At 43.7% G+C, this 26,998-nt stretch overlaps 1 protein-coding gene across 2 annotated transcripts in view; it reads right to left on the bottom strand.

Moving 5' to 3' along the window:
- The window catches only part of SERGEF (secretion regulating guanine nucleotide exchange factor), a 256,202-nt gene that overhangs the window by 84,106 nt on the left and 145,098 nt on the right, over positions 1-26,998 (bottom strand). For both annotated transcript variants that reach the window (XM_040258285.1, XM_040258286.1), the window contains exon 10: positions 5,183-5,219. In XM_040258285.1, coding sequence (XP_040114219.1) covers positions 5,183-5,219 — 37 coding nt within the window. The remainder of the gene's footprint in view (positions 1-5,182; positions 5,220-26,998) is intronic.

The following is a 26,998-nucleotide window of genomic DNA, read 5'->3' as shown; positions in this document are numbered from 1 at the left end:
CCTGCATGGAGTGGGAGCAGGAAATGCAGTCAGCTCTTTTCTCTCTGCAGGAAGGCGGGGCTGAACAACTGCACATCAGGAGAAAAGGCAAACAAATTGCCCATTCAAGCCAAAATAAGCCGCTCCCAAGGGGAAGGGAAACAGCTGGAGCCAATTCAGCCAGACACAGAGGTGAGGGCCCCAAAGACAGAGCTGGGCCTGGGACACCTGCCCCTGGCAGCCAGGGATCCTCTGAGCAAGTGGCAGCCACTCGCCCTCATCTCACCCCTGCTTACCTCAGCTATGCCCACGAAGGGGAGCTGGCCAGCTTCGTCAGAATGTGGGGGGGAATCCTGGGTGAAAAGGAAGGAAGGAAGCAAGCAAGCAAGCCTCTGAACTTGTGAACCTGCCAAGTTCACCCGCTGAGCACCTATGCTATGACAGGCACTGGGCAGGCGCCTGACACACCTGTGTCATTTGGAATAATAACTTTTAGAGTTGGGTATTGTGATGCTGGTTTTACAGATGAGGAATCAGGCTCAGTGGGGAAGAACGATTGTACCAGGCACACAGCTAGACAGGGGCCAGGCCGGCCATGGCCAGTGGCTTCCGCTTTTCCTTCCTGTCACTGAGTTTGTCTACACTCAGCTCCAGAGGCTCTTCCTTTGTCTAATACGGGAGGCTGCCCTGCCTCACCATCCTCTCTAGCCATGGGGGCAACCTTGTGGCAAACACAGCCCAGGTCAAGAGAAACTTCACTGGACAACTAAGGAAAGAACCAAACCAAATTGCAAAAGGAGGAGGAACAAAGAAACCCAGAAGCACATGAAGTAGCAAAGTTGAATCATTGATGTTTTGACTTTATGGGTTTCCCCAGTGGCTCAGACAGTAAAGAATCTGCCTGCAATGCAGGAGACTCTGGTTTGATCCCTGGGTCAGGAATATCCCCTGGAGAAGGGAGTGGCTATCCACTCCAGTGTTCTTGACTGGAGAATCCCATGGACAGAGGAGCCTGATGGGCTACAGTTGCGTAGGGTCGCAAAGAGTCAAACACGACTGAGAAACTAACACTTCCAGCTTTAAGAAGCTAACGTGGCTGCTGTGGGGCTTCTCTTGGGCTGGAACATGCAGGGCCCCAGTCCCTGTCTGGGACGGTGAACAGTAGAACCCTGACATTGAGCAAAGCTGGGCTGGCACTCTTTCCAGGGCTGTTGGGGTTTCGAGATCCCGCAGATCAGTGTACCCAGGCTGCAGCTTACAAATCCGTTCTGCTGCTCTGCCGAGATCCTGGACCCTGACAAGCCAGGTGAGGGAGACACTTCTCTCTCCACTTTCTGGAATTCCTACCATGAGCTTCAGCCTTCTTACAGTCATCTTAATATTACTTCCTTAAATTATATTCTCAACATATAATAAAAGCAACACCAACACCAGCTAACATTTACTGAGCCTTTATTTTTGTCAGGCACTGTCAGCACTTTACATAACAACGCTATGAGGTCAATAATATGATCTTCCAGGTGAGGCAGTCAAGCCACAGAGAGCACCCTGAGGAAACCAGAATTGAAAAAGACACACATGTACCCCAGTGTTCACTGCAGCACTGTTTACGATAGCTAGGACATGGACGCAACCTAGATGTCTACCGGCAGATAAATGGATAAGGAAGCTGTGGTACATATACACAATGGAATATTACTCAGCTATAAAAATGAATGCATTTGAGTCAGTTCTAAAAACGTGGATGAATGTAGAGCCTACTATACAGAGTGAAGTAAGTCAGAAAGAAGAAGATAAATACCATATATTAACACACATATATGGGATCTAGAAAGATGGTACCAACAATCCTACATACAGGACAGCAAAGGAGACCAAGACATAAAGAACAGATTTTTAGACTCAGAGGGAGAAGGGGAGGGTGGGATGGTTTGAGAGAATAGCACTGAAACATACACATTACAATATGTAAAAGAGACAACCAGGATGAGTGTGACATGTGACACAGGGCACCCAAAGTCAGTGCACTGTGTCAACCTGGAGGGATAGGGCGGGGAGGGAGGTGGGAGGGGGGTTCAGGCTGGAGGGGACACACTGGACCTGCGGCCGATTCACAACGATATATGGCAAAAACCAGCACAATATTGTAAAGCAATTATCTTTCAATTAAAATAATTTTTTTTTTAAAGATACAGAGAAGCTAAGTCATTCATATTCAAGGCTACACGGCTCATAAGCAGAGGAGCCAGGATTTGGATCCGGGAGATAGAATCCCAGCATCTGTGCTCTTGGTCACTCCCCACCCTCCTTGGCCCTGAGGAGGTGAGAGAGTCGAAGAAGCATTCTTGGAAAAGTCAGGCACAGAGTGCTGTCATCTACTGCTACTTAGCCCTGAGCACCTTGTTTCACCTCTGAGTCTCAGTTTTCTTCTCCGTGAAGTGGGTACAACAAATAGGCTTTGTGGAGTCCTGCGCATATTAAGACAGAGTAGGGCCCAAGTTACATTGTTTCAACCATCTCCCTTTCCCCTCCCTTCCCCTTTGATGTGTTTCTTCTCCCCTGGAGCAAAGCGTGGCTTCTCTACATTCTGCTCCAGTCTATTTGGTAACTGTTTTGTGCCCATCACGTGTGTGACCCAGCACCAGGCATGGAGGGCCTGGATCTCAGGGCTGAGACTGAAGGCAGGGAAGTCCACCTGAAGGCAGCAGGGGCAGGAGGGTGGCGAGGGGAGCCGGCCGTGAGAGCCAGGCATCCAGCTGGTAGGAACTCTGCTCCTCCAGCTTGTCTCCCTCTTGCTGGCCTCCTGCCAGGGCTCACAGGAGGCTTCTTGTCGCTTCCTGCTGCACAGCTTGCACCCTGCCGGGCATCCACTGAGGGCACCATGCCCCCAGGGGCGCTCAGCCTCTGATCCCAGCTCACACTCAGGCAGGTATATGTCCAGAGTCCTGGGACTGGGCCCATCTTTCCTGACTCTAGAAGTATTCATTCAGCAGACTGAGCCAAGCCCCAGGCTTTGGGAACTAAATGGAAAATAAGAGGTTTGCCCTCAAGGAGTTCACCAGTATGCCATGCCCTGCTCTCCCACTGGCTCTGCTGTTTTCCTCACTTGGGTAGGAACACTGGACACAGCTTTCCAGAATGTCATCATTTCTCTCTCCCAACCAACCAAGAATTACTTCACTAGAACAGTTACACTAACAAGTGACTTTCCCCTCTTCCTACCCTGACCAAGAGAACTGAAAAAGAAATGGAATAGTTACTTTATTTCTTACACATCTCCTATATAGTACCAGGTACTTCAGATATATTATCTTCTCTAATCCTCACAACAACAATCCTGCAAGGTGGAATTATCCCCATTACACAGATGAGGAAAAGATGGAAGCTCACACAGAGATGGAGCCGGTTTAAACCAGGGCTGTCTGCCTGGAGAGTCTGCGCTCTGTCTACAGCCCTAGGCTGCCTGTCGGCTCTGCCTGCCACCCTGCTGACTCCGGCCCCCTCCGTCAGCTGTATTTTGTTCTTTCTCGTATTTAGATTCCCTGCAATCTTATTGTTTGTGCTGGTCCCAGAAGAAGCCAACCTCTCTTCCAGTCCAGTGACAGCAGCAGTAGCGACATCCGAGGCACTGCCTCTGATTCTTTGATTAGCTTGTCTTAATTACACCCAGGCTGGAGCAATTCCAGTATAAAGTATCTGGTGTTGCAAAGCACACAGGTTTGCTGTTACATTTTCTCACTCCCTCTCTGACTCCAGCCCCTTTCCTCCCCCTACCCCCTCTGCTGGCTGGCAGCCTACCTCCTCTGCTGTCCTTGGTTCTGCCTTCTTGCACATCACATTCGGGCCTGCATAGCAGTGCTTCAAACTGCCACCCCAGGCAGCTGAGCCAGCCAGTCTAGCTTAATCCAGAAAACAGTGCTTGAGTTTCTGCTGAGTGCCAGGCACCGCTCTGGGTGCTGCAAATAAGCAGGAAACAAAAGGAAAATGCAGGGGCCTTGCCCTTCAGAAGCTGAGATTCAGAGGCTGGGAGAGGGATGGTCACAGAACAGACATCACCTACTCAAAGCAGACAGCAATGGGGTTGTAATAGCGCCCCATGGGGCTGTGATGACCTAAAAAGGTGAGATGGAGGGGTTGGGAGGGAGGCTCAAGAGAGAAGGGATATATATATATTTATAGCCGATTGATACTGCTGTATAACAGAAACTAACAGCACTGTAAAGTAATTCTACTCCAGTTAAAAAATACCCTTAAAAATAAAATACTGGGACTGAAGGAACTTGGTTTTCTGTTTTAACTGCTCCATTCCACAGATGGGGGACCTAAAGATGGGGGCAATTATTTGAACTAATGACATTAGATAATATCAACTAACACTTCTAAAACCCCTACTAGGAGCTAAGTGCTCTTCTAAGTGCTATACACATATCAACTCCTTTAACCCTCACAACAGCCCCAATAACCCCAAGATGCTATTGCCCTTCTCATTTTAAAAATGAGAAAGATGAGGCATGGAGAGCTAAGCACCTTGTCTGGGGTCACACAACTAATAAGTAGAAGCCTACATTGAACTCAGATAGCCAGACTCTACACTGTCTCTTTAACCTACCAACTGAGTCTACCTGCAGAAGTAACGAGAAACATTTTTGAAGGAATAACTCACAGGCCTGATTATAAAAACCACTGAACCTTGGTTATCAACAGTCAATAAAAAGAAACATCAATTAATCAGAGGCTTGGGAGTTCCTGAGTGCCATGAAACACAAGGCAGGAATGCGGTGGGCCAAGCCCCCTCCCCACCAACCACCAACCTGTCTCCAAATAAAGAGCCAAGCAAGAGGGAAGAACTGGGTGTAAAGGACTGACTCAAGAGCCAGGAGCAGCCCAATCCTCTTCCCCTCCTATGTTCGGCTCTCTGCACAGGATGCCCTCAACCTGTAAGATCTTTAATTTCCCCCAAAATGCCTCTTCCTGAAGCAGGGAGGCTAGCTCAGATACCTTTTTAGATGCTCAATAATATGAACAGAAATTTTAGAGAAAGGGCCTCTAGCAAAGCCCTGGTCAACTAAACACTTCCATTTCCCAGAATCTCCCCCAACATACACACACACACATGCACTTTGGCCTTTGCTTAACCAAGAGTCCTCCAGTTCTGCCCATGAGTTTCAGAATAAACGCAGTTATCAGGACACAAATTACTTACGAATCACCGCCAGATTATGCTCTGAGCCACAAGAGATCTGTAAAAAGAAATAAAATAAGTTATATTATAGATATAAATAGAAAATTTATATAAGCCATTATATTTTATGATCAGAGTTATTTTTAAGGATATTAACATCCAGTTTTTGAGCAATTTTAGGAAGTAGAAAGGGGCACAATGAACAAAAGACTATAATTACAATACACTCACAACTCCATAAAAAGTGAAAAAATAAAAAAAATATTGAATGGAAATATACCACAATATTAATGTATTTGCTTGTAGGCGGAGACCATAAGTGATTTTTTTTAATCCTTTATTCTTTATACTTTTTTTTTAATTTTTCTATAATGAGCATGCGTTACTGTAAAAAAAAAATGAAAATATAAGGCAATACAAATGACAGTTTTGGAAGACTGAGCTAAAAGGTCCATCACTCTGGCTTGGAATGATAAAATGAGCAAAGAATTCAGTGGAAACAGACTTGCCCAAGGGAAAACGCTTGACTTCTGCCCATCTGCTCACTCTCCCTTCTACCTTCTAGCCACACAAACCACCTGCAGTTCTCTGAACACATGTCCTCTCACACCTCCGGGCCTTTACACATGCTGCTCCTCTGCTCTGCATGGCCTCTCCTGAACTGCCTACCTCGAAAACTTCTTTTCATCCTTTAAAATTTCAAAGCATTCAGACACTCCCTTGCTACTGCTTCTAGCTGACTGAAGCACTCCTTCCATTAGGCAATTTATATGTATCCCTACTGCAGCAATCATCTTGTCGTCTTTTACATTTTTTCCCATTTCCTCACTAGACTGTGTGTGTCTTGAAGATAGCACTCTGCCTCATTCCCCTCTGCACTTCTCACAGATGGACTGTACAAGCTCTGGGGCTCAGAGAAAATGAATGAAAGAACAAAGTACCTAAAGAAGAAATACCTAAGAGACAATCATTTGGGGTTCTGTATCCAGTGCTGCACCCAGTGAGAGCTATTTCTTGCCTCTCAGTCTCCACATGTCCCAAATGCTACCAGAAGGAAGTGACTGGGAAAATAAGAGCATAAATTGTCCCCCAGGTACTAATTAAAAGGAACTCTAAGCTCTGGAGACGATCCTGTGACCTTTACTGTGATGCTTACTTTAGCTCCTGGCAAGAAAAAGGGCTTCAGGTACTTATGGAATGTCAACTGGAAGAGCCCTGGAGATCACCGAGTCCGATCTTTCACACAACGTGGAGAAAATGGGCTTAAGAAGAGGAAATATAACTTGCATCAGGTGCCAGTGGAAGTGTGTGTGTGCCTAAATTAAGACTAGAGCCTCTCTGATTCCCTCATTCTCACAGTTTCCTGGTGCTGTAACTTCTTACTCTTTGCCAGTGAAAAACCACTTGGCAGTGATATTCAAGGGTAACTAGCACAGGCCCCTGACAGTCAAGGTAACAGGCTCAAAAGACATTTGAGTATGGCAGGCCTGGTGGCTCAGCTGATAAAAAATCTGCCTGCAATGCAGGAGACCTGGGTTCGATCCCTGGATTGGGAAGATCCCCTGAAGAAGGGAAAGGCTACCACTCCAGTATTCTAGCCTGGAGAAGTCCATGGACCAAGACCACAGAGTCGCAAAGAGCTGGTCATGACTGAGCGACTTGCACTTCACTTCAAGTGAGAAGGGGCAGCCAGGCTTCTCAGGCTTTTTCCTTTGTAAAATCTATGGGTCTAGGACCTTAGTTTCCGCAGGGAAGAGGGCTACCCACGTTTAGTTGGAGTCCCTGACACTGTCTGGCAAAGAAGTACCTGGATATTAAATATTTCCAGGGTGACTAGTCTCTGAGCTCCTTTGAGGCAGGCTCTGTATCTGATTTATCTGAGGGGTCCCCTAGGCCTCACCCAGGCCATACACACAGCACAAGTTCATCATATGCTTCCTGGTTATACTGAGGCTGGTTCCCTTGGTTTTGTCATTGGAAGCTACTTAGATGGAAGAATTAGGAACAAACTTAGATGTCTAACAGTAGGAGAATTCTACGTAAGTTACAGTAGAGCCATCTGATGACTTGGAAATTATTATGCAGCCTTGGAAAATGATGCTTACAATAAAGGAAAATACGTGTGATATCCTATGAACTGAAAAACTACATAAAAATTATATATGTAATATGATCTCAACTCTATAATAAAACATGAATAAAAGACTGGAAGGAGTTATTCCAAAAATTTAATAGTGTTAGCCTCTGGGCTAAGGATAAGGTAAGGGTAAGGATAAGAATAAAGATAAGGGGGGCATTATGAGTATGACTATGCCAAAGCCTTTGACTGTGTGGATCACAATAAATTGTGGAAAATTCTGAAAGAGATGGGAATACCAGACCACCTGACCTTCTTGAGAAATCTGTATGCAGGTCAGGAAACAACAGTTAGAATTGGACATGGAACAACAGACTGGTTCCAAATTGGGAAAGGAGTACGTCAAGGCTATATATTGTCACCCTGCTTATTTAAATTATATGCAGAGTACATCATGAGAAACACTAGGCTGGATGAAACACAAGATGGAATCAAGATTGCCAGGAAAAATATCAATAGCCTCAGATATGCAGATGACCACCCTTCTGGCAGAAAGTGAAGAACTAAAGAGCCTCTTGATGAAAGTGAAAGAGGAGAGTGAAAAAGTTGGCTTAAAGCTCAACATTCAGAAAACTAAGATCACGGTATCCAGTCCCATCACTTCATGGGAAATAGATAGGGAAACAGTGGAAACAGTGGCTGACTTTATTTTGGGGGGCTCCAAAATCACTGCAGACAGTGATTGCAGCCATGAAATTGAAAGACGTTTGATCCTTGGAAGGAAAGCTATGACCAACCTATTCAGCATATTAAAAAGCAGAGATATTACTTTGCCAACAAAGGTCCATCTCGTCAAGGCTATGGTTTTTCCAGTGATCATGTATGGATGTGAGAGTTGGACTATAAAGAAAGCTGAACGCTGAAGAATTGATGATTTTGAACTGTAGTGTTGGAGAAGACTCTTGAGAGTCCCTTGGACTGCAAGGAGATCCAACCAGTCCATCCTAAAGGAGATCAGTCCTGGGTGTTCACTGGAGGGACTGATGTTGAACCTGAAACTCCAATACTTTGGCCACCTGATGCAGAGAGCTGACTCATTTGAAAAAACCCTGATGCCGGGAAAGATTGAGGGCAGGAGGAGAAGGGGACGACAGAGGATGAGATGGTTGGATGGTACCACCGACACAATGGACATGGGTTTGGGTGGACTCCAGGAGTTAGTGATGGACAGGGAGGCCTGGCGTGCTGCGGTTCATGGGGTCGCAAAGAGTCACAGAGAGTTGGACGCAACTGAGCAGCTGAACTGAACTGAACTGATGAGTATGGTTTTCCCTTTGCTTTTTTCTATGCTCTTTAAATTTTATACACAATTTTAATAATCAGAAAAATTATCTAGTAAAAATAAGAAAAATAAATATAATGCAGTTCACACCACAGAGGAGTAAAAAAAAAAAAAAGGCTCTTGACTATAAAATAAATATTCTATAAAATCTGACATGTTCTGAAGTAGTAGGGATAAAAATTTGAAGGAAATAATTCACTAAATTATAAAGGTAGTTTATCATGGTGGTAAGATTATAAGATTTTTTTCTTTTAATTCTCTATTTTTCAAACATTCTTTAAATGTTCGAAATTAAAGCCACCATACACTGAGGACTCATGTGTGCCAGGTGTCATGCCAAGACACTTTATAAACACTATCTCACCTTACTCATAACAGTAATCTTTTAGATAGGTTTGACTTTGCTCATTTCAGAGAGAAGAGAACTGAGGTTCATATATATTCATAACTTCCTAGCTTGCCAAGTGGCAGCCGTAAAACTAAAAGCCAGGTTTGTCTATCTCCAAGCTCATGTTCTATATTGCCAGGTTACACTACCTTTATTTTTTTTTTAATGAAGTTATTTCATTTTATAAATGCAGGCAGAAAGGACCTGCCTCTGACTGCCAGGGCTCACCCTGGGGCTGCGGGCTGCAAAGCTGACCAGCCGTGAAGACCAGGGGTTCCAGAAACAAGTCACTGACAAACGCGAGCATCAGGCAGCAGATGCTGCTGTGAATTAATGAGCGAGACAGTGATGAATGGATTTTGTCAAGGCAATATAGTGCGTGAAGCTCAAAGTTCCCTGCTGTTTCTTGCTGTCTGCGCACTGGCACAGAGGTCAGGAGACTGAACGCCACAGGCCACAAAATCCCAGGGCTGCACTCCTTCAACAAGATTGTGTCAATGACCATTTGCTTCACATTGCCTCTGTCAGCATCTACCCACTGCCCAGCTTTCTAGAAGACTCTGTTAACAATGGCAGTGTGCCCAGGAGAAAGAGAGTCAGGGTCAGAACCAGGTGAATGCTAAGTCCTCCGCTTTTTGGCTCTCAGACCTTCGGCAAGGTATTTAGTCCTGGAGCCTCAGCATTCTCAGGAGTACAAGATAGAAAAGAGTATCCTCCCATCTGCCTGACAGAATTGCTAGAGGACAAATGACACAGTCCATCCCGACAGCCATGAGTGTCATCTTCCTTACATATAACCCTGCACACGTCACACCCCTATAGAAAACCCTCCACAGGATTTCAGCATTGGAAGGGCAAAGTCTAAGGCACATGGTATGGCTTACAAGGTCCTTACAAGTAGGCCCCTGTTTACCTCTTTGGCCTCCCTTTTCCCCCTTGCTACTCATGAACTCTCAACTCCAAGTAACATATTCCTTTTCCCATTCACATAGCGACATTTTCTGTAAGAATATCACATGATTTCAGACTTTAACACATGCTATTCTCCTTGACTTGACTTCCCTTTCTCCTACTCTCCATCTAGCAAAATCCTTTATGATTGTTTACATTGTGCCTGTATGCTCAGTCCTGTCCAACTCTTTGCAACCCCGTGGACTGTAGTCTGCCAGGCTCCTTTGTCCATGGGATTTCCCAGACAAGAATACTGGAGTGGGTTGCCATTTCCTTCTCCAGGGGATCTTCCCAATCCAGCGGTTGAACCTGTGTCTCTTACGTCTTCTGCATCGGCAGGCGGGTTCCTTACCACTAGTGCCACATTACCTCGTGGTAAAGCCTTCTCTGACTTCTCAACGTAGAGCCAGCTGCTCCACCCTGGCTACTCCCACAGCACCATGCACCATGGCCCTTACCACATGATGTTTACTTTTGAACTGCGCATGTGTTAAGCACCTCTGTCTCTCACAGATCCAGCAGGGTGCCTGCCCAATAATGTGTCTGCCACATAGCCCAAGCACAAGGCATGAAGGGGCCCAGACAAAGATAATGGGCCCAGAGATGTGAGATGATCCCAAAACAGTGTGAGTAGTGGTATGGAGATGGTGTGGAGATGCCAGTCCAAATGCAGAAAGGCACTGCAAGGCACCATGAAGGCAGGAAGGGAAAGGTATTAGAAGAATAGACAGGAGAGATGAGGGAGGGTGTCAAGAGCACAGGACTGTTCCAGGGTGGGTTTCAGCTTGCTGGTTCGGGCCTTCAGGATTCAGGGGGCACATCCCCCCAAGAATGAGGAGTGGGAGACAGAGGAGTTTATGGAAAGTTGTCCTGTCACTCGGTCCAAACACTAGAGGGGTCTGCTCTGCTCAGGCAACTCAGCCTGAGGAGGCAAAGCTGCAGAAAACAATTTCCAAAGCCTCAATTGCCATGGGGACAAGATCTCCTAGGATCCCTCCTGTGGAGCTGGACTCTATAAGTTCTCATGAAGGAGGCCACAACTCTCCCTGGGCAGGATCCCACTAAATACAGGTGGACAGCGATAGGCTGGGGCAAGAACTGACTGGTAGTGGACACTACCAGTAGATGCTGAAACATTAATGGGCTAAGTAAAGGAATAACTAAAAGCATAAGTAGAAATTAGATGACTATGAAAATATTTGCCAAATGTTGAGTATAAGTGCTTTAGTTTCCACCATCACACTTGTACCGTTTCTAAAAGCTGCTGACTGGCCCTTATTGAGTGCTAATGGCCAAGAACCTGGCTAACTGCTTTGCCTATATTATTTCATTTAAACCGAAACCAAATCTAAAATTCTTTTGTTACAACCGCTTTACAAATGAGACAATTGGGGTTCAGAGAAGTGAGGTAACTGATCAGAGTCTTACAGCTGGTGGAGGTGCTGGATTCTGTGCTCATTCTCCTTCAACCTTTCTGTCCTATTAACTGTCCAAACCGTTCCTAGTGCCACATAGCATGTTCTCACATCTGGCAACCCTGTGTCAATTATCAAGGAATCTTATGCTGGGAAAGCCCCAGATTTACAAGGCTCAATCATCTGCCTGGGATTACGAGTATCTACCTCTGGTAGATCTAGATTTACCTCGACCAAGGGCTGGTCCAGGGCTTTTTCTCAGGGGACATGGCTGTAAAATGGCAACAAAGATTTGTGGAAGCTATCACCTCGTGGGGAAGGCCACCAGGTTGTTCCACTCCGCACACTTTGATCAGGGAAATCAGAGTAGAGCGGGGTGCGACCAGGACGCAGGGAAAGAAGCATTGAGATTCCAATGAGGGAAACCAGGCAGAGGCCAGACCAACGCCGAGGCTGGTGCCCGTCACTATCCAGGGACCATCCTCAGCGCGGAGACCTCCCAACGGCGAGGTGGCAGCTCAGGGACCACCCTGGTGCGTAGCAGCGTGACAGGCCTATTGATTGGTTCTGCCTCACGCCAATGGGCCTGGGTGCCGGCCGATGCCATGGCAACAAGGCACACGTGTGGACGCACGTGACGGCGGGAGGGCGGGGCGTCCACTCCGTAGGGTACTCTGCGGAAAGAGAGCTTCGGCGATACAGCCTCGGCACCCCTACTTCACCGCAGGTCCTTGGCCAGCGCCGCCGGGTCCGGAGAAAGAACAGACTGGCAAGCAGCTCCAGAACGGCAGCCTCGCGCCGACTTGGATTAACGGGTTAACAGGGAAGGGAATGGGCGCCTCAGCGCAGCCTTTGCTAAATGCTGCCCTAACCCAGCTACCACCCGCATAGAACTCAAGGGAGACAAACCAGAATTTCCCAGCCTGTTAGAAAGGCAAGCTGGGAGGCTGGGCATGTTTTACAGCAAACTGCAGTCCTGTCAGTCAAAGGCGTTTTACCACTAGACTTCGAAAAAGCTTCAAAGGTGGTCCTTGGTGACAGCAGAGCGGCAGCGCGGTTGCTTGTTTCTCGAAGCACCTACCCTTACAAAGACACCTCTGACTCCCTTTGTGGGGGCGTCAACTTTTGACTGAAGCCTAGATGTCAAAGGAGGCCAAAAAAAATGAGACCTCTGGGGCCAGGGGTTTCAGCTTGTCGTCCACCTCAAAATCCAGGGAAGGAAGGACGCATCCACCCTGCAAAGCCCATTTTTCTTTCTTTTGTTTTTTAAATAGATTTACTATTGTTTTTCTTTTCAGCTTTTTGTTTTGTATCAGGATACAGCCGACCAGCAATGCTGTGATAGTTTCAGGTGAACAGCCCAGGGACTCAGCCATACATATACATGTATCCATTCTCCCTCCTTTTGCCCAATCTATACCTAAGAATAGGCCACCTAATGCAAAGAACTGACTCTGGACAAGACCCTGGTGCTGGGAAATATTGAAGGCAGGAGGAGAAGGGGACGACAAAGGATGAGATGGTTGGATGGCACCACCGTCTTGATGGACATGAGTTTGAGCAAGCTCTGGGAGTTGGTGATGGACAGGGAAGCCTGGGGTGCTGCAGTCCATGGGATTGCAGAGTCGAACACGACTGAACAACTGAACTGACTGACTGATACCTAAGAAAATGAACCTTAAACTAGGTCCTACTTCCTTCTCAAATGGAGAGGTTGGGGTGGGGAGGAAGAGAGCTAAAATTTGTTAAGTGCCTGGATGCCAAACCTGTAATATTATGGAATTTCACTTTACTCGCAAAGTTGCATCCTCCCAGCTCCTCTTAGAAGTGGGGATCAATCTTCTAACAGGTCAGCAAACACACTCAGAGAAGTTAAATAAGTCACACTGGACTATTTACTAGGTGAGCCTTGATCCAAAGCCTGTGAGCTTTACCTGCTACACATCCTGCCCCTCTTCTTCTGGTTCCAGACTGCCCCAGGCATTAAGGCTCAAACTCTCAAGTGACTGACAGCTCTCTGACTCCTTTATCTCTCTCCTACTCTGTCTCAAGAGCCTGTTAATTCTGCCTTCTCCGTGTCTTGATTTTTTTAGCTGCTACCATCTTAGTTCAGTCCTTTCCACTCCAACTTGGAAGCTTTTGAGAGCTGCCTCTCAAGCTTTCTTCTCGCCATCCTGTCATGATCTGATTTAAAAAGAAATTTTTTAAGTTGTCATAGTCTCAAAGCCTCCAACTTCCTACCACACTTGATCTCTCACTCCTTTCCTACATTAACCCAGCAACACAAGTCTCTTCTCTGTCCCTGGGAAATCTCTGTGTTTTCCCTCTTTTGCACCATTATTTGCACCATTCTCCCTTCTCCATACCATTCTGAACCTACCAACTTTACAAGGCCCAGTTCAAAACTCACTGCCTGGAGGAAGTCTCCCAGATCATCTCAGCCCTTAAAAGATCTGTCTTCTCTCAAATCCTACCACTTGCCTTGGCTAAAGTTGGCTTTTGTGAAACCTCCTTTCTACTGTTAATAATTTGGGTATGGGGGTAGGGCATATCTCCCCAGGCAGTGTAGGGTAGTGGGAAGAGCTTGGAACCAGAAGATCTAGATTTTGAGTCCTTGCCCTGCCACCTCCTTGTCACAGGACCTTGGGCAAATCTCTTCACCTCTCTGGATTTCAGTTCTCTCAACTTTAGGATGGGATGGTAACAAACAAGTGAATCTCATACAACCTAAAACCCTTTCACACCCTATCCCAACTTCTACAGAATAGAATTCACTTTGAGTTTGACTGTTCTGTAAACATCTCTCCAAAACATATAAAATATATAATTCGGAGAACATATAAAAGGAAACTATAAGCACTTAGAACTGGCATATGTTCACTATGAACAGTTCATTTCCTTTTTTCAACAATTACTTACTGCCAGATAAGGAGAGGACTTGAGAAATGTCTAGTTAATTAGAATATAATATACACAATTAAACTAGCCAGCCAGCCACTCAGAATGCCTGCTTTTCCCATAGTGCACTCAAAGAAAATTCGTTTCTCCTAAGTTGCTATGTTGATGCTATGTGCACTGTGGTATAATTGGTGTGAATGGGCTATCGATGGATCCCTGTACAGAGAAGGTTAACGCAGAGATTGGCTACAGTCTGTGCCGTGGCTTAATGTGAAAATTCTGCCTGAAAAATGTTGTACGGTATAAGTCGTCTTGTTGGTAGCTGGAGCAGTAACGGAAAAAGTAGACAGAAGAAAGGTTACTATAAAGAGGAGCTACAATCAGAAGAGTTGGAAGCAACAGGAGCAAACTAAAAAAGAGTAGCTAAGTCACTGGAATGTGAGATTTCTAGATCCTACTGCTGACAGTGCAAGAAAGTCTAGATTTTTGAGCTACCTTGTGTTTTAAGTGACTTTCCAGTTGTTCTTTTATAAGACATTTGCTTCACCTGTTTCCAGTACTTATGCCCATCCTAAAGTAACCTGAGAGTATCTCTGATCCTTACAGACTAAAAGTGCCAAACACAACAACACATCTGAATTTCAGTAAAAGCAACACCAGGAAGTTACTTGTGCTTGTGAAAACAGGATACAACCACATGAGCTGAGCAGCTAACCTCAGAGACAGGTAATTAACAGATTCAGGCCAGCATGCTTCTCCAAAAAACTGAACCCTTTGCCTAACAGCCAAGACAAGCTGAAATTTATAAAGACTGCCAATACCAAATGCTGATGAGGATGTGGAACAACTGGAAATCTCTTACATGGCTGGCAGGAATATAAACTCAACTGCACTGAAAAATTGTTTGGCAGTATCTGCTAAAGGTAAAAACACACAGACACACACACCAGGAGACTCAAGTACCCCAAATAAATGATTACTTACTTCCATCAAAAGACATGTATAAGAATGTTCACAGCTGCTTTATTCATAATAAATAAAAACATAAAATTAACCAAATATTCATCATCAATAGAATGAATAAAGTATAGTATAATCAGAATACTTTATAACTTTGGGGGGATAAAAACCCTACTGCTATTCAAAAAATGGATAAATCTTCAAGAATAATAGTGAACAAAAGACACCAGACACAGAAGAGTAAATATTGTATGACACTATCTACATGAAGCTCAAAAACAGGCAGCTTTATTTCAAATAATATAATTGTTCTGAAGAGGAGAAAAAGAACCAGTCCTAGTAACTTTTAAGCCCAGTACTTTGACTAAATAAATTCTGTTTAAAAACAAAAAGAACTGTTAAAAATACCCTTACTCTACTTAGTGGATTCATTTTTTTCCCATAGCAGTATGCATGTATTAGTTCTGAAAGTATTTTGTGTATATTTTAGGACTGTGCACATGAAATATATGAATGTTCTTGGAGTTTTCACAGTAGATAAAGAAAACACAAATATGTAATGAGAGAGGGCCAAGAGGAACTCTGTGGATGTAAGGTTAGAATTAGACATATCAGTATGAACTCACAGTTTTCTACATGTACACACACAGAGGTTGAGTTAAACCAATATGAAATTGTCTAGAAGCAATGACACCCCAGCAGCAATGAGGTCACTTGATGTACCGATTTTGGTTTTTTTAATACTGTTTAAGAAGAATCAGAGCTCCCTGAAGGAATGGCTGATTCCAGGGTTGAGACTGGGAAAGAACAGTTTGAGCCTGGAACATCTATTTGTGCCAAGAAGAAAAGAAGTAATCAAAGAATGACAGGGATATGTCAAAAGGATATAGAAGCTTGAAGGATCCCCCACTGGCTAAGTCAGGGAAAATTGGGGCATCAAAATGAATAATGATAATATATTATAGCTCATTAAATATAAGAAAAAATCCTAAGTATATACGATACTTATGAATAATAAATAAATAAGGGAGCAAGGAAAGTTCTCCCTTATAGTAAAGTGTAGAAAATTATAAATGCAAAAGTAATAATTATTTTTTTATCAAAAAAATAATTTTTTGCAATATAATAGTGAATTCAGGCAAGAAACATTAATAGATGTTAAAACTATTGGGCCAAAGTATGAAGAGGAACAGGATATTTATATAGTCTCACTTCACTGACTCACATAGTATCTCTTCACAGATTACTTCTTAATGACGAAGAAAGGAGAAATGGTAGCTTTACAGTAAAGGAGGCAGACGTCACCTCACCCAAGTGATCTAAGTAAGCATCATTGACAGTGGCATAAATCAATATCAGTTGCCTCTTCATGTGATACATTAAAGAAATATCACTTGATATTCCTGCTGAAAGTGCCTAATGAAATCAAATCATGAGGAAAAATCAGACAGAACCAAATTGAGGGTCATTATACAAAACAACTGTCCTGTGCTCTTAAAAAAATCAATGTCATAAAAGATAAGAAAAGCTATTCCAGATTAAAGGAAGCAAAAAGACATGACAGCTAAATGCAATATATGATCCTGGATTGGATCCTACATCAAAGTGAAAAATTGTCATAAAAGATGTCATTGAGACAACTGGAGAAATATGAAGATGCTCTGTAGATTAGACAGCAGTGTTCTATCAATGCTAAGTTTTTAGAAAAGAGAGAGACACACACACATAAGTGCACACAAATGTGGCAAAATGTTAAAACACACTGTGTCTGGGTGAAGGGTTTGGAGAGTTCTTTATTCTTGCAACTTTTCTATAAATTTGATATTTCAAAATAAAAAGTTAAAAAAAATGTAAATAAGCAAAACTAATCTATGGTGGAAGTGTAGAGCAGTGGTAATCTTGGGGTAGGTGTATCTGAGAAAGGTCAAGAGGGATGCTTTGCTGACATGCTGAGGTGCCTAATTTGGGTGATTACATAGGTATTTACAAATGTAAAGTTTCATTGAGTTGAACACATAAGATCTGCATATTTTACTGTGTTTAAGTTATACTTCAATCAAAACAAACAAGAAAAAGAGAAAAGTAAAATAAGAAGTAGGCTTCCCAGGTGGCTCGATGGTAATGAATCCACCTGCCAATTCAGGAGACACGGGCTCAATTCCTGGGTTGAGAAGATCCCCTGGAGTAGGAAATGGCAACTCACTCCAGTATTCTTGCCTGGGAAATCCCATGGACAGGGGAGCCTGATTGGGCTATATTCCATGGGGTTGCAAAGTGTCAGACATGACTGACACACACACACACACACACACACACACAAAGCGAAAAAGCAGTCTTCCTTCCTGAATCATTCAGTTCAAAAGCTGAAGGAAGAAAGGTGGCTAAGCAGGGGAGTGGACGATGGGAGCCCACGTGAGGCAAGTGGCTCATCAGGGTTGGCAGCAGCCCGGGGAGCTCAGAGCCTGGCTCGACAGCAGTGGCCTGCTGGACCGTGGGACCCCAGGCAAGGAAGATCGTAGCAGGACTGTGGGCAGTGCACTGGTTTCATACAGGGGAACTGATCAAAGAAGTAAAAGCAGTGAAAACAGATGAGAAAGTTGAGGCTCATGGAAATTAAGAATCTGGTCCTAAATCTGATACTTGTTAAATTACCTGACCTTGGGCAGAGGGATTTCACCTTTAATCCTTCATTTCTTCAGTGTATATCCTAATATCTGCATCACAGGATTGCAGAGATTCCATAAGATCAAGTATACCAAAGCATCCAACCCCACTCCTGATACTGGGTTGGCCAAGAAGTTTGTGCAGGTTTCCTATAAAATGTTATGGAAAAACCTGCATGATTTTTTTTTTTGCCAACTCAATACTTAGACATAGTTCCATAAATGTTACCTCCATCTCCTGTGATATCCCAACTCTTTTTATATCATAAAGCCTTTGGAAAATATGTCTTTATATTAATTTTCATTGTTGTGATTTTAAATATTAGGCTTTTCTTCATAAAGGTTCCCCTGCAATAAGACTATTTCATATTTCAGCAGGTTCTACAGATGCTCTGTGTAAGCCATTGGTGTCCACACACAGGAAGACTCAAGTATATGCTCATCTTATAGGCAATGCAATGAGCACAGTTACATGGGCAGAGATGCATGGGTGGATCAGCCTTGAGGTCAAGAGGCTGAACATAATCTCAGAATATTAAAATTGATGGGCTACATAGGATAAACTGCCACTCAAACCAGTGTTTCCATAACAAGAAAACCACAGGCCCCACTACACTAAGGGAGTCAGAGAAGTGGTCTTAGTTCTGGCCTTAACTCTTGCCTGGAATTCTGCAGCAGCTTCTGTAGTGTCCCTCTCCTTCTCAGCCTCTCCCTACTCTGCCAAGATGCTCTTCTGAAAGTACACATGGATCAGCTGTCTCCGTGTCACCCAAACCCACATTCCTTGTCTGGCATTGAAAATCCTCCATGGTCTAGACCTAGAGTGGCTCTCTGGCCTCTCTTCCAGTTGAATTATCCACAGATACTTGCATGCCAGCCTCATCAGATCCCAGACATTGTATCGCCCTACTCCTCATCATACCCAGCTTATGCTGTCCCCTTGGTTCGGGGTAACTCTCACCATTCATTCTTGGGAAGGAGGGAGATGGCAGAAGAGGAGAAGGGAAAGGACTGCTAACATCTATGACTCCTAAATCCCATGTAGACACTTCATGGGAATTAACTCATTATATCTTCATTTGATACATTACCTGAGGAATCGAATGGTTAAATACCTTGAATAAAAGCACATAGCTATTAAGTAGCCAGGCCAGTTCAGAAGTAATTACTCCCTCCTCTGGGCTCTGCTATAGAAATAGCACTCATTCCACTTATTATTAAGTGGTTCCCATGTCTCTCTTCCCAGACTTTTTAAGTTGTAACTTCCTTAAGCATAAGGGTTGTGTCTCATTAATCTATTTCCTCAGTGCCTTGCACAGTGCCCTGAATATAGTAGGTCCTAAACAGATGTTTGCCAAATTGAAGTCACTTATCTGTGTACCTCCCCCAGTGTTTGGCTCAGAATCTGACATTCAGGGTAGATATTAGGAAATGCGGAGAAGGCAATGGCGACCCACTCCAGTATTCTTGCCTGGAAAATCCCATGGGTGGAGGAGCCTGATAGGCTGCAGACCATGGGGTAGCTAAGAGTCGGACACGACTGAGCAACTTCACTTTCACTCTTCACTTTCATGCATTGGAGAAGGACATGGCAACCCACTCCAGTGTTCTTGCCTGGAGAATCCCAGGGACAGGGGAGCCTGGTGGGCTGCCGTCTATGGGGTCGCACAGAGTCGGACACGACTGAAGCGACTTAGCAGCAGCAGCAGCATTAGGAAATGCTAGATGAATGACACTGGATTTATCTGAATTTCCTCAGCTCTTAACCATGCTCTCATAAATGCTTTGAACTCTGTAAGTAATAGTTGAATTCAGAGACTAGATGATCCTTCAGATGTTCAGATTTTAAGTCAATGGATAAATAGAATGGCCTCTCAGGACAATGACAGCTAGATCCCACAAGGTCTGAGGAAAAGCCCCTAGATGGGAACAATTTTAGAAAGTGAACTTCTAGTGTGTGGATGGAGACAGCACAAACCTACCCTCTCTCAGTTCTGTTCTCTGCAACAGAACAACAAAAACAAGCCTACAGGCTGACTCTGAGCCGTTTGTGCACAAGACCCGAGAATCTTTTTTTGCCTTTGCTGCAACTATACAGCAGAGCTTGGCTGGGCCATTGCCAGGCATGGGGCAAGACCACCTGAATATGGCTCTTGACCAAGAGGCCCCTCTGGTGCCCTGGAGCTCCTCACACTAAGGATCAATTTGCTTTTCTGATTAGAACAAAACAAAGTCTAGAGGTTCAGATCCCAAAACTTTATTCTTTCTGGGATTACAAAGCCCAGAATGCAGATAAGATGTGACAGAGATGTCAAAACTTATCATCACAAGCGGGTGCAGTATGACACTGAAAGCAGCACCAAGAGTGACGTTGCGTCAGCAGCAGCTGACTGTGCCATGTGACCCAGCCCGACATGTGTCCTCATGAGGTGGCAGTCCCACTGGTCAACAGTCTAATGAGCGCTGCCATCCTGACCCCAGGGGCGTCCTGCTAGAATCCCACTGCCTTCAGGCCCGTTCCCAGCTGAGTGATCATCAGAGGTGCTCTCGATCTGCTGATGTGACTCTGCACCTTTTCTCGTTCCAAACAAAGTTGTGAACTACCAGTTATTATTCTGGGCTCCCTACTTAGAGTAATTTTAAAATAACACACAGTTATTACAAAAAAGTATAATAAGGAAAATAACACCATAAGGAAAATAATCCCACCACTCATTATTAACACATAGCAGATTTCCTTTCAGTCTTTCTTTTCCCTAACAATATCTGTCTGTGTGCGAATAAAATAGACATAATTTCAGAAACACAGTTAGGGTCATGCTATATATTCTGTCTTATATTATGACTTTTGCAAGAGACAGGGAGAAGGCAATGGCAACCCACTCCAGTACTCTTGCCTGGAAAATCCCATGGACAGAGGAGCCTGGTAGGCTGTAGTCCATGGGGTCGCGAAGAGTCAGACATGACTGAGCAACTTCACTTTCACTTTTCACTTTCATGCATTGGAGAAGGAAATGGCAACCCACTCCAGTGTTCTTGCCTGGAGAATCCCAGGGATGGGGGATCCTGATGGGCTGCCGTCTATGGGGTCACACAGAGTTGGACACGACTAAAGCGACTTAGCAGCAGCAGCAGTAAACAATGTTATATTTCTCATGTCATTACTTTCATTAAAAATGTGATTTTTATGGCTTTATAGCATCAAACGAATGTATCCTAATTTCATTGTTTCCCTATTCTTAGTTACCTAGATTGCTTTCAATATTTCACCATTATGAATTGTGTTATGACAAATATTCTTGAACAAAAATCTTTGCCGAGATCTGATTATTTCCTTGGGATAAATTTTATAAAAAGAATTATTGGATATAGAACTTTGAATTTTTTTTAAGACACTTGTGTAATACAGGCAGCATGTTTTATTAATGTCATTGCCAAAATAGATCACATCCAGAAAAAAAAAAGAACAAAATGGGGAAAGAGTAACAATGTAGAAAGAATAATAGTGGCTAACATATATTAGTTACATGTAATGTGACATGAGAAAGTGATTAAGAGCTTTGCATACATTAGCTCATTTAATCTCTGAATTTATCTTATAAAGTATGCATAGATAAAGAAACCAAAGTTCAGAGAAGTTAACTTGTCCAATATCTCAATAAGTGGTACAGCTGAATTTAAATCCAATTATGTGTGATTCCTGGCTTCCCTGGTAGCTCAGCTGGTAAAGAATCTGCCTGCAATGCAGGAGACCCAGGTTTGATTCCTGGGTCAGGAAGTTCCCCTGGAGGAGGGCATGGCAACCCACTCCAGTAATCTTGCCTGGATAATCCCATGGACAGAGGAGCCTGGCGGGCTACAGTCCATGGGGTTGCAAAGAGTCAGACACGACTGAGCGACTAAGCACAGCATAGCATGTGTGACTCAAGTGTACACTGACTGCTATGCTACAACATGTCCTGTAAAAAATAAAGGGAACATTGTGAGTGTTTTCAATCTAGAGAAGAGAAAACTTAAATGGTGCAAGGGCCATGGGGCAAGGAGAAAGGGAATCAGACTGCAGAATGAGATGGCAGAATGAGGATCAATGGATAGAAATGGTTAAAATGTCAAAGGACAGCTTAATATCCAAAAGGCAAGTGTCTATGAGAAATGGAAGGGCTGTCTCCAGCTGGCCTAATCGAATCACACCCTTTAGAAGCAGAGCGTTTTCTGTGGCTGACGACAGGAAGAGACGTCAGAAAGATTCAAAGCACCAGAAGGACCTGCAGCACTGTTGCTGGCTTTAAAAATGAAGAAACAAGGCCTGGAGGGCACCATCTAATCCCAGACCAACAACCAGCAAGGAGATGGGACCTCAGCCCTGTTGCCACAAGGAACTGAAATCTGCCAACAAGCTGAATGAGCTTAGAAGCAGACTCTTCCTTAGAGTCTCACTGACTTCTCTTGTCAAGTTCCTCTTACAATATGCCCCATGTATCGAGAAGGGCTGAGTATTCACAATAATTTAACACTATTTTTAAACATATTTTAAATGAGTAGCAGGCAGCAGTGGTGGCTGAGGAACTCAAGACTCCGGTCCTGCCTTCAAACAAAACAGAGGTCAAATATTGTTGAATGAATTACTTGTTCTAGCAACTGTCATGTGAAGTTGTAACCATAAAATGCCCCCATCACCCTGCGCCTCACACAGCAAGAAAGCTGCACGGCAGCGGGGAGGAGCGTGTGCTCTTCCATCACAGACTGTCAGGAAGCTACTGCAAGAGACGAAGTGAAAGAGGTCTCACTTCTGGTTCTAGCACCTGGTAGTCCTGTGAACTTGGCCAAGTTACTAAGACTTTCTAAGCCTATTTCCTCATCTGCGTAGCTGGAATTACAGCAATAATCTCTCAGGACTATCACCAGGATTGAATTCAGTTACCTGTATTTAATATTTCGGACAAAGTAGATATTTACGTTAGTTCCCTTTCCACTTTGGTCACTGGAAATCTGATGATCCAGAGAAACAAAAGGGGAAATGGAAAGTTGTTGAAAGGTCGGGAAGTGTTTTTTTCCCCATACCCCTTTTATCTTTCACTAAATATTTAGAAGAGAAAGACAACTCTTCCTAGTTTTTTGAATTTGATTCTCTCCAAATATGTCAGTCATGATAATTTTATGAGCAAACAAAACATCTTTATATTCATCAACAATGACTTTAGACCTCTAAATGGCACTTTAAAAACATTGTATATACACAAAAATAAACTCGAAATGTATTAAAGACCTAAATGTAAGACCAGAAACTATAAAACTCTTAGAGGAAAACATAGGCAGAACACTCTCTGACATAAATCACAAGATCCTCTATGACCCCCCTCCCAGAGTAATGGAAATAAAAACAAAAATAAACAAAGGGGACCTAATTAAACTTAAAAGCTTTTGCACAATGAAGAAAGCTTAAGCAAGGTGAAAAGGCAGACTTCAGAAAGGGAGAAAATAATAGCAAACGAAAGAACTGACAAAGAATTAATCTCCAAAGTATACAAGGAGCTCATGCAGCTTAATACCAGAAAAACGAACAACACAATCAAAAAATGGGCCAAAGAACTAAACAGACATTTCTCCAAAGAAGACATACAGATGGCTAATAAACGCACGAAAATATGCTCAACATCACTCATTATTAGAGAAATGCAAATCAAAACCACAATGAGGTATCATCTCACACTGGTCAGAATGGCTGCCATCAAAAAGCCCACAAACAATAAATGCTGGAGAGGGTGTGAAGAAAAGGGAATTCTCTTACACTGTTGGTGGGAATGCAAACTGGTACAGCCACTATGGAGAACAGTGTAGAGATTCCTCAAAAAAACAGAAATAAAACTGCCATATGACCCAGCAATCCCACTGCTGGGCATAAAAACCAAAGAAGCCAGAACTGAAAGAGACTCATGTACCCCAGTGTTCATCGCAGCACTGTTTACAACAGCCAGGACATGGAAGCAACCTAGATGTCCATAGGCGACGATGGATAAGGAAATTGAGGTACATATACACAATGGAGTATTACTCAGCTATAAAAAAGAATGGATTTGAGTCAGTTCTAATGATATGGATGAAGCTGAAGCCTATTATACAGAGTAAAGTAAATTAGAAAGAGAAACACCAGTACAGTATATTAACACATACCTATAGAATTTAGAAAGATGGTAACGACATCCTATATTCAAGACCGCAAAAGAGACACAGATGTAAAGAATAGACTTTTGGACTCTGTGGGAGAAGGCGAGGGTGGGATGATTTGAGAGAATAGCATTGAAACATCTATATTACCATAGGTAAAACAGATGACCAGTGCATGTTCCGCATGAAGCCGGGCACTCAAAGCTAGTGCTCTGGGACAACCCAGAAGGATAGGGTGAGGAGGGAGGTAGGAGAGGAGTTCAGGTTGGGGGTACACATGAGCACCCATGGGTGATTTGTGTCAATGTAGGGCAGAAACCACCACAATACTGTAAAGAAATTATCCTCCAATTAAGATAAATAAATTAATTTAAAAAGCATTGTATATATTTCCATATTAATCAAATGTTGATTTTATCCTTAAAAATGGCTTTTTTTCTATTTACAGTTTCAAATTTTCTATCAGTAATAACAGAGTCCAGGTTTATTGAGCACTATGTGTCAAGCACAATGCTAGGAGTCTTTTTTTTTTAATACACACAAAACATCAATCTCAGCATTGATGTCACCTGAAATATACTTTTTACTTTAACCATTCTACAGCCTATCTACTTAAAGTAACTAAAAATCATTCCAACTCTCTCATTTGATTTTTTGGGCTCCAAAATCACTGCAGATGGTGACTGCAGCCATGAAATTAAAAGACGATTACTCCTTGGAAGGAAAGTTATGACCAACCTAGATAGCATATTCAAAAGCAGAGACATTACTTTGTCAACAAAGGTCTGTCTAGTCAAGGCTATGGTTTTTCCTGTGGTCATGTATGGATGTGAGAGTTGGACTGTGAAGAAAGCTGAGTGCCGAAGAATTGATGCTTTTGAACTGTGGTGTTGGAGAAGACTCTTGAGAGTCCCTTGGACTGCAAGGAGATCCAACCAGTCCATCCTAAAGGAGATCAGTCCTGGGTGTTCATTGGAAGGACTGATGTTGAAGCTGAAACTCCAATATTCTGGCCACCTGATGCAAAGTGCTGACTCATTGGAAAAGACTCTGATGCTGGGAAGGATTAGGGGCAGGAGGAGAAGGGGACGACCGAGGATGAGATGGCTGGATGGCATCACCGACTCAATGGACATGGGTTTGGGTGAACTCCAGGAGTTGGTGATGGACAGGGAGGCCTGGTGTGCTGTGGTTCATGGGGTTGCAAAGAGTCGGCCACGACTGAGCGATTGAAGTGAACTGAATGCCTTCAACTGTGCTTATTGTTAAACTAAAACTTGCCATTTATTCCCTAATAACCTTTTCAGTGTATGGAGGGTCAGTGGCTCACTGATTTTACCTGGAGGGACTGGGAGAAAATGACAACACATTTCTGACCATTCTAAGTGCTCCTTTAAACTTTCATACAAACATGAATTTCAATTGTGATAATGTCAGTTATAATCACCAGACATGCATCTCACATATATCAGGTATATATTTGCACCTGAGGGCATGTGCTGGGAAGACTGGACTCAGGCAATATCCAGTGGCATGGACAGTACATCAGAGGTTCAGAGACAAACAAAGGTCGCCAGAGGGCGACATTCAGCTGGACTGTAAAAGACAACCAAACGTTTGCTTAACAAAGAGGAAGGACAGAAGGGAGGGGAATAGCAGTGGTGAAGAGCACCGAACACAGACTTGATTTAGGCTACCTACCAGCACCTGAAATTCCACCTGCACAAATGAAACAAATCATCTACCACCAAATGAGCCATTCCCACCCCCAAATCTGTTTCCCCTTCTGACTCTCCTCTCTCTGTTAGGCATTGCCATCATCATCTCTGCAGTCACCTTGGAATCGTCCCTGAGTTCTCTCACACACCAAGCCCAGCCAGTCACCAAGTTCTGTAATTCTGTCTCCCAGGTTCTGCTCTCATTGCCCCTTTTCTCCATCCCATTGTCACTGTGATATTTCAGGCCTCATAACAGTTGCACTGGACAGTTGCAATAGCTGCTAATTATTTCCTGTTTCCTCTTCTAATTTATTGGGTGCCCAAGGTAAGCTTTCTAAATCTCAGCTCTGACTAGCAACTCACTTGCTCAAAATGTGCTAATGGCTCCCCTGCACCTATAGACCAGGCCATTATTCTTTTTTTTTTTTTTTTTTTGGCTGCGTAGCTTGTGGGATCTTAGTTCTCCAACCAGAGATTGAACCCTGGTCATGGCAGTGAAAGTGCCAAGTCTTAACCACTGGACCACCAGGGAATTCCCCAGACCATGAATCTTTTAACCAGACATTGAAGTTGATCTGTGAACAGGCTACAGCTTATCTTTGTAGCCTTACTTCCCACTACGTTGTCCCCTATAAGAACTCTGTTTCAACCAAAATGGACCACTCATTGATGATCTCTGCTGACACCAAAGGCGTTTCCCTCTCTGTGACTCTGTCTATGCTAGTCCCTCTTTTCTTGGCCTAGTTTCCTACGTCTTTCTGTCAAATACTATTGCACATCCCTCCTGCTCAGTAGAAATCTACCTCCTCCATGAAGTCTTCCCTAATCCTCCTGCTAGGAGAAATTCACCGTTCTCAGAATCTCTGCAGCACCACTTCTGTAGTCCTTAGACAAAAGGAATTTTATTCCACACCAGCCTAGAGACTTTTTAGTTCTTACCCACCTCTAGCACCCAGTCCATGGCATAGCAGAAGAGAACATGCTTTTCCTCTCATGGCCTCAGCTTCCACATCTGTAATATGAACATAATCCAACCTAACTCACAGGAATATTGAGAGAATTATATCAGGTAATACATGCAAATTACCAGCACACAGTAGGTAAATCATCAAATCTAAAACCCATTCCTCTCTTTCACACAGCAGGATTTGTTGAACCAATAAAACCCTGCATGCTTCATAGTTTGCAAAGAAATGTTATTATATTTATTTTCAGTGAAGGAGGGAAAGAGAGATGGAGGAAATACATGAGCACAGAGTC

The sequence above is a fragment of the Oryx dammah genome, unplaced genomic scaffold, assembly GCF_014754425.2.
Source record: "Oryx dammah isolate SB20612 unplaced genomic scaffold, SCBI_Odam_1.1 HiC_scaffold_17, whole genome shotgun sequence".
Classification (NCBI taxonomy): Eukaryota; Metazoa; Chordata; class Mammalia; order Artiodactyla; family Bovidae; genus Oryx; species Oryx dammah.
This window is presented reverse-complemented; position numbering and strand designations above follow the sequence as displayed.